Consider the following 18,245-nt stretch of genomic DNA (forward strand, 5'->3'; position numbering starts at 1 on the left):
AACGTCTTCCTTTTAACCAACAAAACTCTTGAGAAGTCCTCATAAATCCAACTATTCCTCACTTCTATTTCTAAATAGTTTAGTTTTTGCTGGACAGGTCTCCATTTGCAAAGTAAATATTATTGGAGATTATTTGAAGATGGATCTTGGATTGGATTATTTCAGATGTGATAATTCCCATGTTGCAATGAAATTAATGACCTGACTTTATGGTACCTCCTTTCTTTGATTTTTTTGCACATATGAAGTCAGGAGTACGTAAAATACTAGGAATCTGTGAAATCAGGTGTCATTTTGATAGGTTTGGCCTGGTAAAGCCTTTTCTTTTGGAACCTTGTTATTTTCAACTATGTCTGCAATTCAAATAGCTGAGGAACTGATCATTTTCTCCTGTGCTTACAAGTTAGGTAACTGCCGCCAGGTTGAGTGGTAGTTTCCGACTTCTAGAACTGACTAGAATTTTTCCAGAAGTAGGTGATTCAAAGAGCACACATTTCACTTTTTTCTTTTTCTACAAAAATACAACTCTTTATTAAATAACATGCATAAAACCTAACTCATTCATTATAAACAAAATTATACAAAATTTAGAGCATTATTTAAAGAAACACAACTTTTATACCACAATTTAACACCTTTTTTATTTAACTTCAACTGATATAAAATAACTTTTAAATATAACCAGAGTGTTCCCCCAAAGTAAGTAGAAAATAAACTCTTGAATTTTCTTTTAGTTAAAAACTTCCTGGGGTACTATAGCTCTTAGTCTTTAATATTTGGGAGCTTAAGAGCAATTTTGGTGTGCAAAGCCCTTAACTACTTGTTTATAATTTCTCAGAGATGTGGTTTTATTTAAGTCCTCTCAATTAACTTTAATTCATTGCCTGCCACAAGAGCTCCCTCCAGCAATATAATTTCTCAGTCTCTCCTTTAATTTATAGTCTTTATGATGTACCCATCCAAAGTCACAAGGATAATAAATGTCAGGAAGTGAGATTTGAGACCATATATTCTCAAATTCCTGTACACTACTTGCTACATCACACTGCCCCTCGAAAGGAAGCAAAATTCTGGTAGAGACAATACAGTTTGAAAAGTCTAGAGCTACAAATAAAGATAATTCATGTCTTTTTTTATTTTTTACTACTTCTTGTCTGAACAAGTATTGAGTTTTTCCCTTCCTTAAATTGGCTATGTCAGACTTGAATGCCTGATCATATATCTTTTTTTTTGTTTCGATTTTTAAACTGTTACTTTTAATTTTTTATGGTGTGATATATGATATTATCACAGCTTCCTTTTTGGGGAAAAGGTAAATTAAAAATATTAAACTATGCCTTCCATATAAAACAACTGCTTTAAAATTTTTAAAGAATAAACAAATGCTTCATGAGCATGAAGAGTATATTATTCACTAAATTATTTCACTAAAAGCAATTCATGTCAAAAAAATCTCGTATTTTATTAAGAACAATTCATAACAAAATAATATCAACAGGGGTGAAATGGATCAGAGGAATACTGCAGTAATAATGTATTTGTATTCTGGCAAGGCATCTGAAAAAAAAATGTCCTACGATTTCCTTGCGGACAGCCTTAACTGAGAAATGTAGACTAAAAGATGATACGGTTAGTGAGCTACTGAAAATCCTTAATGAATATTGAATAATGAATCGTTGGAAACCTGGAGTTCCCCAGTTGGGTGCTACAGAGTTCTTTCTTTGGTCCTGTTTCACACAGGATTTTTATCAATGACTTAAGAAGGAGATATCATGCTTACCAAATTTATAGGTATCATAGAATCATAGGTCTAGAGCTGGAAGAGATCTCAGGTGAAAATAAATAAGGATAAATGTGAATTTCTTTACAAATTCAATGACTGATGTGAGACGTGTGGCTAATCAATCAAGTAAGAAGTAACATTTATTAGAAACCCAATATGTGCCAGGCATACAAAAACAAAAATCAGAGTATCTGTCCTTGAGACACTGGTATTGTATCTGAAGAGACATATACATATATATTTGTAAATATATGTATACATACATATATAAAGACACATTAACTTGTTGGGAGGCACAAAATAGCTGAAGAGATCAGAAAAAGCTTCAGTGTAGGAGGTAATGTGAACTGAGCTTCGAAGGAAACTAGGGATTCTAAGATGAAGAAGTGAAGAGGGAGGTGGAATGTTTTTGGTGAAGAAGAGCAAGAGGTCCATTTGGACTAGATTTTAAGTGTGAATGGAATAATGTTTAATAAGCCTAGAAAGGCAGACACTTTGATAACAGTTCATGTGAAGATATCTCAGGATTTTAGCTATCAGTAAACCAAATGGTTCAACAGTTGAAGTGGAAGACAAAGGATGACATAAAAAAGGTCAGAAATGGTTCTATGACATTCTGGCCTGTCCAGATTCTATCTGGAGCATTGCATTCAGTTCTAGTTGTTCCATTTTCAGAAAAGAATTGACAAAATAAAGTACGTTCAGAGGTAGGTAACCAGATAGTGGGGAAACTGAAAGCATATCACATAAAGTATACTTGAAAGATATGAGGAATGTTCATCCTGAAAAGAAGATTTAGGGGGAACATGATGGCTGATTTCCATTATCTGCAAGACTTTCTTGTAAAAGACGCATTAAGTTAATTTTGTGTGGATTAAATGGGCAGGACTAGGACCAGTGGGTTACAGTTAGGGAAGCTGAATCTGATTTAATATAAGGAAGACATTTCTAACAATTAGAGCACTTCCAAAATGGAATGGGTTGCCTTAGGGAGAAGGGTACATTGACTTCTCCCATCACTGACAGTGTTCAAGTACAGGTGGGATGAATTTTTGTTAGAGATATAAAGGGTAGGATTTCTGCATATGACGCTAGTCTAAACTACATGACCTCTATATTCTATGGAATACCTTTGAAAATTTCTGGGACTGATGAATTTACAATTCAACAAAACTAGTACTTCAACACCAACTCTGTTGATCATATAACAAAAAAAGGCCCAAAATTTATCTGAATTTCTAAAGAGAACTGTACCTATCATTTAAAAGTGCCTAGACATTATGTGTTCCTTTTCTGCTATGCTTACTTTGCAGTGCCAAGTGTATTAATTAAAATACAAATTGATAATGTGTAAAATCCCTAAGTTTAATACATAACTTTGTGATAATTGCAATATCTTTTTTCAGCTCATCTAATGTGATGAACTCAAGTTTAAGTTTTTACTATTCTGGAATAGAATTAATTTTATTTTATGAGCTGGTTTAGTTTATATCATGTCATTTCTTATCTATTTGATTTTTCTTTTTTTCCACCTGAATGCAAAGTATTTACTATTATATTTTAGAATCAACAAAGCATTGTGAAAAGCCATTTAAAATTTCTTCTTCTATGTTTATAACTGCTTTTTAGCTATCTTAATTTTCCTCTGAGTCTTCCTTCAAATGTTATGGGTTAATAATTAAGTTTCTTGGCTGGTTTCAGATCCAAAATATTCCTGAGTCTCACTTCTCAAATATTTTAAAGAGAGAACTATTTCTGTGCTTTTTAGCAGATATATCACACCATTTCTGATTATTAAAAAAGTAAAGTCTTGCTTGGATTTTAAAATTTTATAAATGACATGTTCAGCAACTTGTCAATTAGGAAAAAATATTTTCATAAATACTGCAACAGATATTAGCACATACCTAGGCTTCTTTTACTTATTTTAAACTACCAAATTTGTTAATTAATTTTAAAAGTCTAATTTTATTTTAAAAGTGCAAAGGTTATTAAGCTTAAACAATTTCAGCAATGTAAAAAAGGTTTTTTTTTTTACAATGATTTAACATGACCAATACAATTTATTAAACACTGTATTTACAGATTCTTCTATAGGTGAATATTAAAATAGACATTTTAAAATTAAGAATTTTCATTCAAAGGCATTTTGTTGGGAAAAAATAGGCTCTACTGTGAGATGATGACATAAGAGCAAAAATTTTTTTGTATGTTTAACTTCAAACAAATCTAATTTTTAACATATTAAGTTGTAGGCACTACCATAGAAGACTAGTATGAAACACGGGCCTGTAAGTGTTACACTGGTTTAGGTATTAGTTACTGAAGACAGCTGAACTGTGTGAAGCATGCAATATAGCTAAGTCACAATCTTTACAGTTATGGTGATGAAATAAGCTAAATTGAAAACATGCCTTATTCAAAAGTTCTGCCAATCAGAAAACACTACATACACTCAATTAAGAACTACAACTTTGGTCCAATAAAACATCAGACAAAACAGTTTACAATGAAAATATCTATTTCTTTGTACAGATTTGACCATCCATTTTTTGTACAAGTTTTGACCATTAATTACAAGACTATTTACATTTGCACAGTATGTATAAAATAAGTTATTAAAAATGAAGACAATATTACATCTTTCAAAAAACTGTACAATTAATTTACAAAATATAATAAGGTGAACAAATATTTCTCAATTTTTCTTCCACATTTAGTGCTATTCTGCGGGAGTTAAATTATTGATTTTAATGATACGAGCTTTAATAAAACCTCTAAAAGATTTAAATTATCAATGGGTATCTTATTTATCTCACTTAGTTTGATAACAACTTCCAGCATTGTTATCAATATCTCACCTTTAGTATTTTCCACAGTTTGACAACATATTCTTAATGACATAGTTAATTTTTACCATCATAAATAACAGTCTTTAGTGGGAAACTGGTTTTTGATCTAAAATCTAAATATTTTGTGCCATATTAGAAAATGACAGTATTTAGTATTTAACAAACTTTAACAAAACTTTGCTAAAGAATTTTGAAAGAATAATACCTGAATTATTGCAAAAGGTCCTATGCCACAGTATTAAGTGCTCTAATAAAACAGCTGCATTTTAGATTATCGCATTTAAACAGTCTCCATAAAAAATGAAATCAGGAAAAGATAGCTGTCATATAGGTGTTAATTCAAAATCATCATTTACATCAACAAGTGGAACATAGAATTCCTGAATTTCATAAATGCTGATAGATTTGTAAGTGGCAGGATCGAGTTCCTGGAGCTTAAGCTGCCACTCCAGTCTCTGGACAGCATTCAAAGCTGCTGCTTCATGTTGCTGCCTCATCAAAAGACAAGTCTATTTAAAGGAAGAGAGATAAGTGCGATTTACAATGAAAGCAAACTGAAGAGAAAAAAAAATCCAAGCCTTTCCATCGACTATGATGGATATTTATAGAGCGGAATCGCAAGTTCTTAAATATGTATACTTTCCTATTTTATAAACCTCCCAACTGTTACTTGTCAGTTATAATTTCTAGGCAAAATGACAACTTAAATTGATCAACTATATTCATTTTATGGGTTAGAATTATAGAATATGCCCCCGAATTGTGAAAGAAAACTTTTTATGATTATTGTTATTTAATTAAAGAGAAAAGGGATAAAAAATATGGTAATCTATATTCTCTAAGGGTTACTACCAGTTCTTTAATTCTACTCCTCCCTCCCATTTGGGTCTTTTATGTCAGGAATATTGGAAGTGTATGCAAGTTGGATGAAAACCCCAACTGGAAAATGTTTTCAAGGGTATTCATAAACTACCATACTCTGCAATACCAATAGCCAGTATATTTTCCTGCTTTGGTCAAGATAAAGACTAATGCTTATTCTTATGAAGACTCCTTTTCCCAACTCTTTCTATTACACTTCAAATACTTTTATTGTCCATGTTTTTCAGATGGAGCAGACATTCAGTGAAATCATACTCCTAAACATACATACCTTTAACTTGTCAAACTTATCATCTACATCTTGTAACCAAGACATGAACTGTCTTGCATTAAATCGATCTCTCACAGATGTTTTACTGTCATCAGCCTGAAAGAGAGGAATGGAAATAGAGTAGTGCACAACACAAATTAATCATTACAAATCTTTATCCTCTCCTAATAACTTTTGAATGCTCTACACAAGTCACTATTATAGAAGGATGAGATTAACTTGAATCCACTTCTCACCTTCCACTTGATCCTGCACTTCTTACAATACGGTTTCTGAAACTACCAGACTTGCAAATCATGAAATCTAATGATTTTTTCTCTGTTCTTATAGTCAATAATTTCTTTGTAAACATATGACACTGATGATCCTCCCTTCTTCCTCAATGATCTTTACTACTTTAACTTCCATGGCACTATACTTTTTTTGGTTCTCTACCTAACTACTCTTTCCCCGAGTTATCTTTTTTCACATACTCCGATTCTGCATTTGCTGAGGTTCTGTTTTTGTCCCTTTTCTCTTTACCTACTTTCTCCTTAGAGATCTTATGCATTAAAAACCCCACTCATTCATTTATCCATTTATTATTAAATAAATTTAAGCATTTATTTTTCTCTCCCAACATCTAGTCCTTTCCCTCTCACCACCCTCCAAATTAAAAAAAAAAACAAAACCCTTTTGTAATAAATATGCACAGGCAAGCAAAACAAATTCTCCTACTAGCAATGTATAAAATACATGTCTCATTTTGCATCTTGAATCCATCACCTTTGTCAGCAGGTAACATTCTACATCAATAATCTTCTGGAATTGTACTTGTTCACTGCATTGATCAGAGTTCTTAAGTCTTTCAAAGTTGTCTTTACAACTGTTGTTACTGTATAAACTATTGTTATTGTATAAATTTTTCTCTTGGTTCTGTTTCATTTACTCTGCAACTATCCCTTTTATCACTTGATGCAATGGTGTTTCACTTTATTCATATATTGTAATTTGTTCAGTCTTTCTCAATTGATTGCCCCTTCCCCATCTTCGTTTGCAATTCTCTTCCACAAGAGAATGAAATGCTTCAAATAATTTTTCACATATGGGTCTTTCCCTTCTTTCTTAGATCTGAGGTACAGTTCTAATAATGGTCCCTCTGGGTAAAAGGAAGTCCACATTTAGTAACTTTCTGGGCATAGTTCTAAATGCCTTTCCAGAATGGCTGGATCACTTCACCAATAAGGTATTAATGTGCTTACTTCTCTACAGTCCTTCAGCATTTGCTATTTTCCTTTTTTGTCAATCTAATGGGTGTAAGGTGGAACCTCAGAGTTTTTTTTAATTTGTATTTCTCTCTTTATTAGTGATTTGGAGTATTTTTTAAAGATTTGGTTATCGATAGCTTAGATTTCTTCCTTTGAAAACTGCCTATATATATCCTTTGCTTATTTATCAACTGAGAAATGGCTCTTAATCTTATAAATTTGAATCAGGTTCTAAAGTAGGTTAGCAATGAGACCTTTATTAGAGAACTTGCTGAAAAGATCTTTTTTTGGTTTGTTTCCTTGCTAATCTTAGCTGCATCCATCCTAGATTTAAAAAAAAAAAATTTCTTTGTAAATGATGAAAATCTACCTCTTTTTCAAATCTTCCTTCATCTACCCCTGCCAACTTAAAAACAAAACCCTTGAAGCAAATATGCATAGTTAAGTAAAACAAATTCCCACATTGGCCGTATAAAAAAAGTGTTAGTCTGCATTCTGAATTTATCACCACTGTCAGGAGGTGGTTGCATGTTTCATCATGAGTCCTCTGGAAACACTGTTGGTCATTGTCATGATTTGTATTTCCTGCCCCTCTTTATAAAGAAGAGGGTCATGAGAGAGGAGTTTTCTCAGTCAGTGTTCTATGTTTAATGTATTTGCTACCCTGTCCTCCTTTTTCCCTAGCCCAGTGTCCAATTACAGGTTTTCTTCTTCCTTCCTTCCTTTCATTCTTTCTTTCCCCCTCTTTAAGATCTGGTCTCCATGGTTAGAGTTCATTTTGCTTAGGATGAATCCCTCCCTTAATCCCTAGGATCTACTATCTCTCTCCCTTTTCTCCTGGTTAAGTGAAAACAGAGCCTATATCCAGAGCCATTCAGATGAAAATGAGGTTCAAGTCATCCTCCCTCCTTTTTTGTATAATGTTGGATTACTTAAATTATAGGATAATTTTTTCATTCTTTCTTTCTCTTCCTCCTACCTAATATACTTCTTTTCTCCCCTTTCCTTTTTTTTCTTTCAAGATAATCAAAACAACAACAAACTATTTCCAGGACCTCTGCCTTATTAGACTTCCTCTATGATCCCTGATGATAGGGTTCTCAGGTTTATATATCATCTCCCCATATTAGAATATAAAAAAGTTTCTCTTTGTTTAGTCCCTTACGATTGCTCACTCATATTTACCTATGTTTCTCTTATGTCTCATGTTAGGATTTCAAAGTTTCTACGCAGCTCTGGGTTTTTCAGGAAAGCTTTGAAGTTCTGTATTTCATTAAACATCCATTTTCCCCCCTTCGGATTACACTTGGTTTTTCTGAGTAAATTATTCTTGGTTGTAAGTTTCCACCTTTTCTTTTCTGAAATACCATATTTCAAGCTCTCTACTTCTTCATGGTAGTAGATGAATCTTGTGTGATTTCTGACTATAGCTTTTTGGAACTTGAAAGTTTCTTTCTGACTACTTGAAGTATATATATATTTTTTTACTTGGAAGCTCAGGATTGGCTACAATGTTTCTGAGAATTTTTATTTTGGAGTTTATTTTAGGAAGTGACCTCTTGTGCCAAACCATCAACTATCTTTCTATAACTCTTTTCTAACATTTTCCCCTAGAACTTTAATTTCTTTTCCAATGGTTTCCTCTAGCAGTCTCATTTCATGATAAATAATTCTGTAGCTATTTTAAAAACTCTTGCTTCATCTCCTCCAGTAAATCTAGTATGCCCAATCTGTGTTTTTATTTATTCATCCAAGAGTATATTGAGAGCTAGGGATGTGTGGCAATGTTGTTGGTTTTACTTTTGCACAATTTTAAGTACTTAAAGTTGCTTACAGATTAACCCATCCAAAATTTATGTTCCCAAACTTTACTTAATATAATATTCCACTTCTGTGGCAATAAGGAAAGAAAGTATATTGACCAATCCATTATGCCCAATCCCACTGTTCTATTAGGAACAGTAAAAACAACAACAAACAAACAAACAGTATCTGTCCTCAAGTAGTTGAGCAATAAATAAATGGGTACTTGGGAACAGTGAACATTAAAGTTTAAATATGTAAGAACCCTGTGGGGATGTGTAAAAGAGGAAACTCCCCCCAAAATTCAGAGCAGTCACAGATATCCTCTATTTCCCACTGATCATGATGACAGTTTAAATCACCAGCTAAGCTGCAACGTTATAGACATACTAAAGGGACAATCATTGTCCCTTGGGCCCTTTCCATCTTGTTGGCCTTAAGGAACAAGAATAACTGTCTGAGCACACTGTTCCACTGGCAATTCTCTGTCTGTGATAGGGCTGCCTCTTGTTTGTATCTTTTAATAGATGGCCTGGAAAGGCAATTGGCATTTTCCTGGCCACCAGAGCAGTTATAATGGCCATAGCAGTGTTGGGAGGCTAGCCAAGCAGAAGTTACCCACACAGAAAACACTAAAAAAAAAATTGCAAAAGAGATGATGTGCAGCCCTATTCCAGTTGTCCCAATGAAGCTTATGTATTAGCTTCTCAACTGACTGTAGTCAGTCTCATTCTTTATTGCTTAGCAGTTCCCTTTCTGCATAGGTATAACACTGTCTACCTTCAGGAATATAAAATGGTAGAACTGGAACACTGGGAGTCTAATTATAGAGTTCATGAGACAGGTAACTTTGGAACAACAAATCCAGGGCAAGCCAAAAGGGCAGGGACTGGCAAAGGTCACCAGCTCCTGTGGTCTCAGCCTGGTTAGCTGATATGCATGGGATAGGTTCACCCACCTTCTTACTTTAATTACTTAGCTCACATACAAATTTTAAATTCCTTACAATATTGTAAATTTGTTCCACTCTCAAAATGTGACAATGCAACATTTTTTTCTACACTAGGACTGACAAGTATATAGAGAATGAGTGACAAACCTTTGAAAACAGGTGCTTCAATACTGTTTCTCAATCTCCTCTGGTGGGAAAGCCCTCTCATCTTAGGCATAGCAATAAAAGTGGTTTTAGATGCAGGCTGCTACAGATACTGGGTGTGAGGGATTGTTGAGCTTTAAGTGCACACAAAGCCATTACAACAAACAAGATGAACCATGTATGGTTTTCAGCTGTTTCAACTATAAGTATTGTAAGTGAGCCACTGCAGTGAGATATAAAGATAATTAGGAGTGAAGTTAGGCTCTAGTTGCAATACTATCCAACACTGACTGTACATTCATTTGAGAATTTGAACATAAATAGCAGATTACGATGAGTAACATACGACCTTTACCCAGTATATAGCTAAATCCAGACATCTAAAGTGAAAATATGTAATATTTTGTTATAAATAATCATTCCTGCAAATCATTCATACCAAAAAAATATTCAAAAAGCTGTGAAGGAGAAGTAGGGGCTGCACAAGGATTCTTCCCACCTGAAGTGCTATGTGGTCTTGTGCTATGTTGGCGGAGTGCTGGAAAAGACATTTTATCTTCTGAGATAAAGAAATACTTAGGAATATGCTTCTAACATTCCAAAACAAATGTAACACATCTTTAAAGTGAATACTCTGATAGAATTTCAATTCATTTATCCTTAACTTAGGGCAGCTAGGTTGCAGATTGCCAGGACTGGCGTCAGAAAGATGCATCTTCCTAAATTCAAATCTGGCCTCAGACACTTCCCTAGCTGTATCACCCTTGCCAAGTCACTTAATCCTGTTTGCCTCAGTTTCCTCATCTGTAAAATAAGCTGAGGAAGGAAATGGCAAACCAGTCTTCCTCATGAAGAGTAGGAAATGACTGAAAAATGACTCAACAACAAATATCTCCTAGCAATTTACATGTGATATAAGATGCCACTGGTGGGAGAAGAGAGAAATTCTTCCCCACCTTGTACTCTTTACACAGCACAGGGGAAAATATGGATTCTTCCTGTAAATCTAGCTCTCTTGTTGACTGACTCTACCGCTCCATTCTCTAATGACCAGATTCACTACCTTTTAACTCTCAGTCACTCCTGTTTACCCACAGAAAAAAAAGGATACAGCGTTACTATCATTGCCAATTCTCAGCCAAATTTTCTGCCCCTTTCCTACGCAAATGATCACTTAAAATATCACACACTTTATTATCTGAATAGGTCACTCAAGGTCTGAAATGGGCAGTCTTAAGAAACTACAAATTTGAACACTGAAAATCTGAAAGGGTCATCAGCATTCAATTTATCAATCAATATTATTGACTGCTTGTTATGTGCCAGGCACTGTGCTAGGTGCTGAAGGTACATCTCCTATCTCCATTATCTTCTCCTTACATCCTGTAGTTTTATCAAACATACCAGGAGACTCATTAACTCTTCAAAATATAAGAACTAGAAAGTACTTTTGGGATCATCTAGTTCAAACTCCTCATTTTACACATATGGACAATGAGGCCTAGAGGGGTGGTTTAGGATTTCTTAACACAGTTTGTTTTATAGAATATAGTCTTTTGCCATGGAGTCAGAAGTGTCAGCAATGTCTCACAATGTCTGCGTAGCAAACCTTTTTGGAAAATGTTTAGTACCCACTCATACAACTAGGTTATATCGCACCAAATAACTATGTGTTGAAAACAGGAAAATGACATGGAAAAAGTGATAAAAATGTTAAATGAGAAATAAATAGGGAAAGAAAAAAAAAGCAAAAGTGCTAGTCTTCTGGAGAAAGTGATCCTGATTCAAACCAGCTATTAAAAAAATTACTTTGAATGTTGCAAAATTACAAAGAATAAGAATGGCTCTTAAGAAGAGAAATGAGAAGATACCTCCACTCCTTTGGAGAAGTGAGAGGCCCATGAGTGTGGTATATTTTATATATTTCAGATTTTTTGATGTACTCATTGGTTTTGCTGATTTTTTTCTCTTATTCTTTCCCCTTCTCCTTTAAAAACATTATTTTTTATGTGAGATGGCTTTCTGGGAGGGGAAGAGAAAGGGATACTGGGGAAATAATCTGGTGATGTAAGAAAAATATGTATCAATGAAAAGTTATTTTAACAAATATTCAATTCTCTGTTTACTTAAATTTAACCAAAAAAACCTTCCCCAACACTCTTAAATCTACAAACGTGACTATGCTATAAAAATGCTGTTTTATACAATACTGTATTTTTTTTTATTTTCATTTTAGAAGAACAAAAGGCCTTAGCAAAATTAGGATTTAATTATATGAATGCTATATGCTTAAATTATTAGCCAACCAAATTTGAAATCACATCTTCTCTTAATGCTACAGAGTTAAGCGTCAAATGTAAAGAACCTACCTAACTGCAGAAGGTAGAGGCTGGACTGGTAATTTCAATGGAACAGGGAACTTTCACAGGGGGCAAACTCATTCTACCAATTCAGTCTGACATCTGATCTGCTACTCAGAGAGCTGCCCAGAGCACTAAGAAGTTAAGTGACTTGTGCACATACAGCCAGAGTGTGACGCAGGAAGGATTTGAATTTAACTCTTTCTGGCTCTGAGGCCAGCCCTCAGCTCAGGAAAAAATTTCTTTTTTTGAGCTTTACATTTTATACTTTGAATCATATCTTGATTTTCAGAAATTTTTATAATTAGCAGATGAAATTTCATTGTAATATTTCTAAAATAAAGCATAAGAAATATTAGTAACTACCAGGGCTCAGTGTAAGTTTCTGAACAGTCTTTTCCCTGAATCTTATCATAAGCCTTCATTCATATGATTCCGATACTCTTTTAGGATGAATGGAGGTTGAGAGTTAGACTGGAAGAGCTAAAAGGAACCTCAAAGTATCATGTAATTCCATCTTCTGCAGGTACACATCAAAACTGTTAAGGACATATAGTTGTTTATCTATCTGAAAGTTCTCTTATGAGAAAAGAGCTTTGCGAACCTTAAAGCAGTACATAAATGTGGCTCATTCTTTTTAAAAAAATCCTTAGAGATAGAGTGGATCTTATAACTTCCTCTAATCTTTTTTTTAAGTACTTTATTTGTCCAATAATGGCCCTTCTTTATATTTAACAAAAATGACCCATCTTTATAACTAACAAAAGTAAAAATTTCTTCTGCTTTACCAAGTCATTTCTGTCTTCATGGTCCTATGCAGATATGGGGAATAACTATGTCACTGCTGCACAAACACCCTTCAGATATTTGAAGAGAGATAGCGTTCTCTCATCCTGTCATTCTTGACTCTTCATTCTCATATGATGTAATCTAATTCACTGCCAAACCTTGTCATGTCTGCTTTAACAACACCCTAACCAGTTTACCCATCCTCTCCCCACTCTAATCTATTTTCCACTTAGTTGCTAAGGTTATTTTTTCCCCCCAAATTGTAAGTCTGATCATGTCACTCTCCCCATCCCTGCTGGGAGACTTCCAGTGGCTCCCTATCACATCCAGGATCAAATGAAAAGTCTTCTGGCATTTAAAGTTCCTTCTTAGTTTTCTTTAACCTTTTTTTGTTACACTTACTCCTGTGCATAGTAATGCAGCTCCATTCAGGTCTTTGAGCCCATCAATCCATGTTCCTTCTCTGTGCCTTTGCACTGGCCATCCCCCATACTTGGAATACTATGGCCCCTTATCTCAACCTCACTTTCACTGGCTTCCTTCGAAGTTCAGCTTAAATCTAACCTTCTGTAAAACTTCCATCCTAGTATTCCCAGACACTAATGTCTTCCTCTTTCAGAGTGCCTTCATTTAACTCAGTATATATTTCATATACACCTAGTTGCTTACATGTTGTCTCCCCCATTGGAGTGTGAGCTCATTGAGGGAAGGGTATTTTTTTTTTTTGCCTTTCTCTAGACTACCAGTGCTTAGCACAGTGCCTAGCATATAGTAAAAACTTAATAAATGCATGTTGACTGAGTATGGTACAGTAAAGTTGGACTTGGGAAGACCTGGTTTTAAATTATGATTCTGACACTTACTGGCTGGTTGACTCTGGGCAAGTCACATGATTTGTCTGTAACTAAGGCAACTAAGACATTTAGAGTAGTGGGGATTCACAAACAGATGAAACCACAGGTCATAGAGATATACTTGAGAAAATAATTCTTCTCCAGGACAAAAACGCTACAATTATTTAACTTTTATTCATTGATGCTAATATCCATCTCTTTGAATAAATGGTGACAACAATGATCTCAGGTCTTTTTTCCATTATTATGTTTTGTTTTCTGTAATCCCATCATTACTATTTTTATTTCTAATGTATATTCCCTTTCTCTTCTGCATAATTAAATTCATCTTATTTTGTAAGACCATATCATCCAAGCCCAACAAATTCCAATATGTAATATGGTGTTTTTAATTTAGACTGATAAATCACACTATAGTTAACAAATGATATTTGCTTAGAATTATGATCCCTTATTTTAATCAACGCTAATATTCAAAGAAAGATTTGGCACTTATTACCTTTTATTTTTAAAAGAAATGTCATGAATTTTAAACTTACTTGCTTAATTTCATCAATAAGATATAGAGTGAATCTCAGAGGTCCAAGAAACTTACATACAAAAAATACTTCAGAAAAACCACCCAAAGAGACTAAGAATATGTTGTTTGTGTTTTTTAAAAATCTAGTTTTATAAATAAAAATGTATTTAGAGGTCCCACATGATAGGAATTAAATATTCCTTCAGCTTTATATAGGAGACTAAAATAGCTGGAAACAATATACTTTCCCCTCCTACTAAAAGAAGAGATGCCTTCTTTCCCTTAAATTTAGGGTTATTTCTATGGACACCTAATAATAGTAAAAACAGTAGATAACACTTATATAGAACCATGGGATCATAGATTTGGAACTAGAAGGACCTTAAAGATTATTCTGTCTAACTCTTTCAGTTTACAGAAGAAGAGAATGAGGCCCAGAGAGAGTAAGTGAAATATTCCAAGTTATACAAGATCACACTAAGCAGCAAGAGGTGTGACCCAAATTCTTGACCCAAAATACTGGTTCTTCCCAACACACTATATGCTTTAAAATTTGCAAAAAAAAAACTACACACAATCTCATCACAACAACATTGTTAAGTAGGTACCAAAGGTATTATCCCATTTTACAGATGAGTGAGGTTAAGAGACTTGCCCACGTCCATGTAGTCAGAGTCAGGGATGAGATATGAACACACACCTATCCCCATTACAGTTAAAGCAACTGATACAAAAAATCCTACTGACCACAGCAGACAAAGGCATACCTGAGAGTCCAGGGGCACACTGTACACCTCTGCATCCAGGAGAACAGTGCAGGCGCTGAAGGGCAGCGTCTGGTTTGCTAATGTTCTTGCAGCTCGATAATGAACACGGAGGACTTCTTGCTCATTAGATACAATAAGCTTTTCCTAGTTGAACAAAGGAAAAAAACTTTTTGTATAAATATATACATTTTAAGTTGGACCTATAAAGTGATACCTGAAGTATCACTTGAAATTTATTTTATTTTCAGAGATTCAGAACTTGCTTTCTTTTCATAAAGGGCTTAGAAACAGGTTACTGAATTTCTAGAATAAGATTTGACATAGTTTGAAAATATAATTATTTTTCTTTCTTGAGCTATTGCTCTTTTATATAGGATGATTCTGTAGAAATAAACATACCTACAAATATCATGTTATCTATTTTAAAAAACTAACGTTTGTAATTTATAACAGCAGAAAGGGTTGCATGACTGTTATACACAGATATGTGTGTGGTTTTGGTTTAGTTTTTTTTTTTTCAAATCTAAGACTATAATGTGCTGAACAGTCTCTAATGTGTATTACTAAAGGAAGTTTCCCCACTGAAAACTCCCAGTGTTAATGAAATCAGGTTAATTTAATTTAAACAATTATTGATACTTTTTAGATGACAAATAGCTGGATGAAAACAATGAACTTTAAAATGAGATTTTTAAAATGCAAGTTTTGACTTAAAATTCATACTTAATTTGGTCATAAGTTTAATATATGAATTTGAAAGTTCAAATCTTTGTATGAGAAAAGAAAATGGCCATTACAAAGTATCTCCATCACTGATACAAATTTTTCTTGAAGAGTAATATATAAAGGAGGATGAAAGAAAGGAAATGATACATTTTTAAGATCACAAAGGAAAAAACCTCATCAGCATTATAAAATAGATACTGCTGTAACTATTACAGTAATATATTAAACAATGTTATACAAATGTCAAATACATTAAGAGAGTGTCAAATAAAAAATGATTTTCTTGATCTCTACAAATGCCTTCAAAGACAGGCAAATGAGCAGAGTATAAACATTTTTTAAAAGCCTACTATAATTTTATGCTATATTTATTCACTAGATATAATATCTTCTAACATTTTATATTACAAATATCACATCTATTATGACTTTTGGAAATTATTATTGAATATGAATAAGATATTTAGTGGTAATTTAGTAATAAATTTTGGGAAATTTAGGAATTAGAGGTGGATACTTAATACAAAGGGCTTTAAGAAGCCTTCAGAGGTTTCTGTAACTTGATACAAACATCCTTTTTTGAATGAAAAGAACTCATATCACAATGACACTGTGGCTATTACAACTTTCTTGTCCATCTCTGTGAGAAGCTGCTTGGGTTGGGGTGGGGTAGATTGTCCTCTTGCATGCTTTAAGAAAGATATTTAAGGACTAATGTAACATTGCACAAAATAAGAAAAGAATAAGGGTTTTATTATCTGGATCTAAATATTCATTTTTAGCTCAAGAAACTGATAGGTTAAGTTCATTCATATACAACAGCCAGCTCTAAATTTGCAGGACCAAATAACTGTCCCAAGGCTTGGTGTCCTCAAAGACTCATCTGGAAGTCACAGAAGTTGGGGTTTTGCTAATTCAACAATGGATAATGACAGAAAGCTGTCTGGGACTTCTAGTCACTTATATAATATAAACTTCATCAAGAATTATGACACAGAAGAAGGTATCTTAAAATAGTTTAAGTAGATTTTTTAAATGAATTAAACAGGTCATTTTCTCAAGTGATTACCAAAAAAAAGAAACTACACTATAATAAAGAGATGGAGGAAATTGTAGCCCATTGTCAAAATACATTGGCAAATTAGAGGACAATTTAAAGTATTAAACATTAAACTCTTTTTTAAACAGTAAGACATTAGTACCCTTTCGATACTATGTTGCAAACGCAGTTTCATTCTTACAACTTCCTGTTGCCGAAAAAGCTCTTTAAGTGGATCTGACAGGGATGGAGGTGGTGTGATCTAAGGGAAAAAAATGACAAATGGCATAATTATAAATTCGATATTTAAAAAAAGTAACATTAAAAAGAACTTAATATAAGCATAAATTTTGCTATACTGCAAGTCAAATCCTAGTCACTGAAACACAACCTAGAAATAATATCATACTTTTTAAGATGTTACTTACCTGGTAAAAAAATAATAAAACCTGAGTGGTCAAAAAAGTTGCTAAAAGTTCATCCACTTTACTCATCCACACAACAAATTTTATTAAGCATCCATTACTTATTCAAAGCACTGGGCTAGATATCAGATGAGATATAAACATAGATAAGATGTGGTTTCTGTCCACAAGAAATAGGGAGATGGACATGTAGATAAATAAGAGTAATACAAAACAGATTATATAGATGCTTGAAAGATAGGAACAAGGTGCCAGGTTGGAGCACATCGAACAAGACAGAGACATTATTTCTAGATGGTGGAGGAGAATTCAAAGCACATTTATTAAGCATCTATAATGTACAAGACACACACAATGATAGATAATGGGGGAAAAAAACCCAAAATAATCTTTGCCTTCAAAGAGCTATCCAAGGTGATATAACATGTACACAAATAAGTAAATACAAGGAAGGGAGCAATAACAACTGGGGAATTTTGGAAAGCTTGTTGGAAGAGGTGATTGGAAGAGGTGATATCTGAATTTAAGCCTGAAGGAAGATAAGCATTCTGAGACACACAGATAAGGAGAAAATGCATTCCAGGCATGTGGGTTGGCTTGGGCAATGCAGAGGCAGGAGACTTACTGAACTGGAAAACAGTAGTGAAGTTTGGAATACAGAGTATATGAAAAGGAGAATTGGAGCCAGGGTATAGAAAGCTTTATGCACTGGGCTAAGGAGTTTATTTATGTTTTATTCTTAAGGCAAGAGGAAAGCAAGTGAAAGTTTTTGACCAGCAGAATGACATGGTCAGAATTGTGCCTTAAGAAGGTTATTTTATAAGTTTTGTG

The 18,245-nt window shown here is 33.7% G+C and overlaps 1 protein-coding gene across 5 annotated transcripts in view; it reads right to left on the reverse strand.

Annotated features, from left to right (window-relative positions):
• Positions 1-4,286: 4,286 nt before the first annotated feature.
• Positions 4,287-18,245, reverse strand: part of ANKRD12 (ankyrin repeat domain 12) — a 204,654-nt gene continuing 190,695 nt past the window's right edge. For all 5 annotated transcript variants that reach the window (XM_072604248.1, XM_072604244.1, XM_072604249.1 and 2 more), the window contains 4 exons: positions 17,153-17,251; positions 15,225-15,368; positions 5,789-5,884; positions 4,287-5,144 (listed from right to left, as the gene is read on the reverse strand). In XM_072604248.1, the coding sequence (XP_072460349.1) occupies positions 4,959-5,144; positions 5,789-5,884; positions 15,225-15,368; positions 17,153-17,251 (525 nt within the window). In that variant the 3' untranslated portion in view covers positions 4,287-4,958. The remainder of the gene's footprint in view (positions 5,145-5,788; positions 5,885-15,224; positions 15,369-17,152; positions 17,252-18,245) is intronic.

Source organism: Notamacropus eugenii, chromosome 4, assembly GCF_028372415.1.
Source record: "Notamacropus eugenii isolate mMacEug1 chromosome 4, mMacEug1.pri_v2, whole genome shotgun sequence".
NCBI lineage: Eukaryota > Metazoa > Chordata > Mammalia > Diprotodontia > Macropodidae > Notamacropus > Notamacropus eugenii.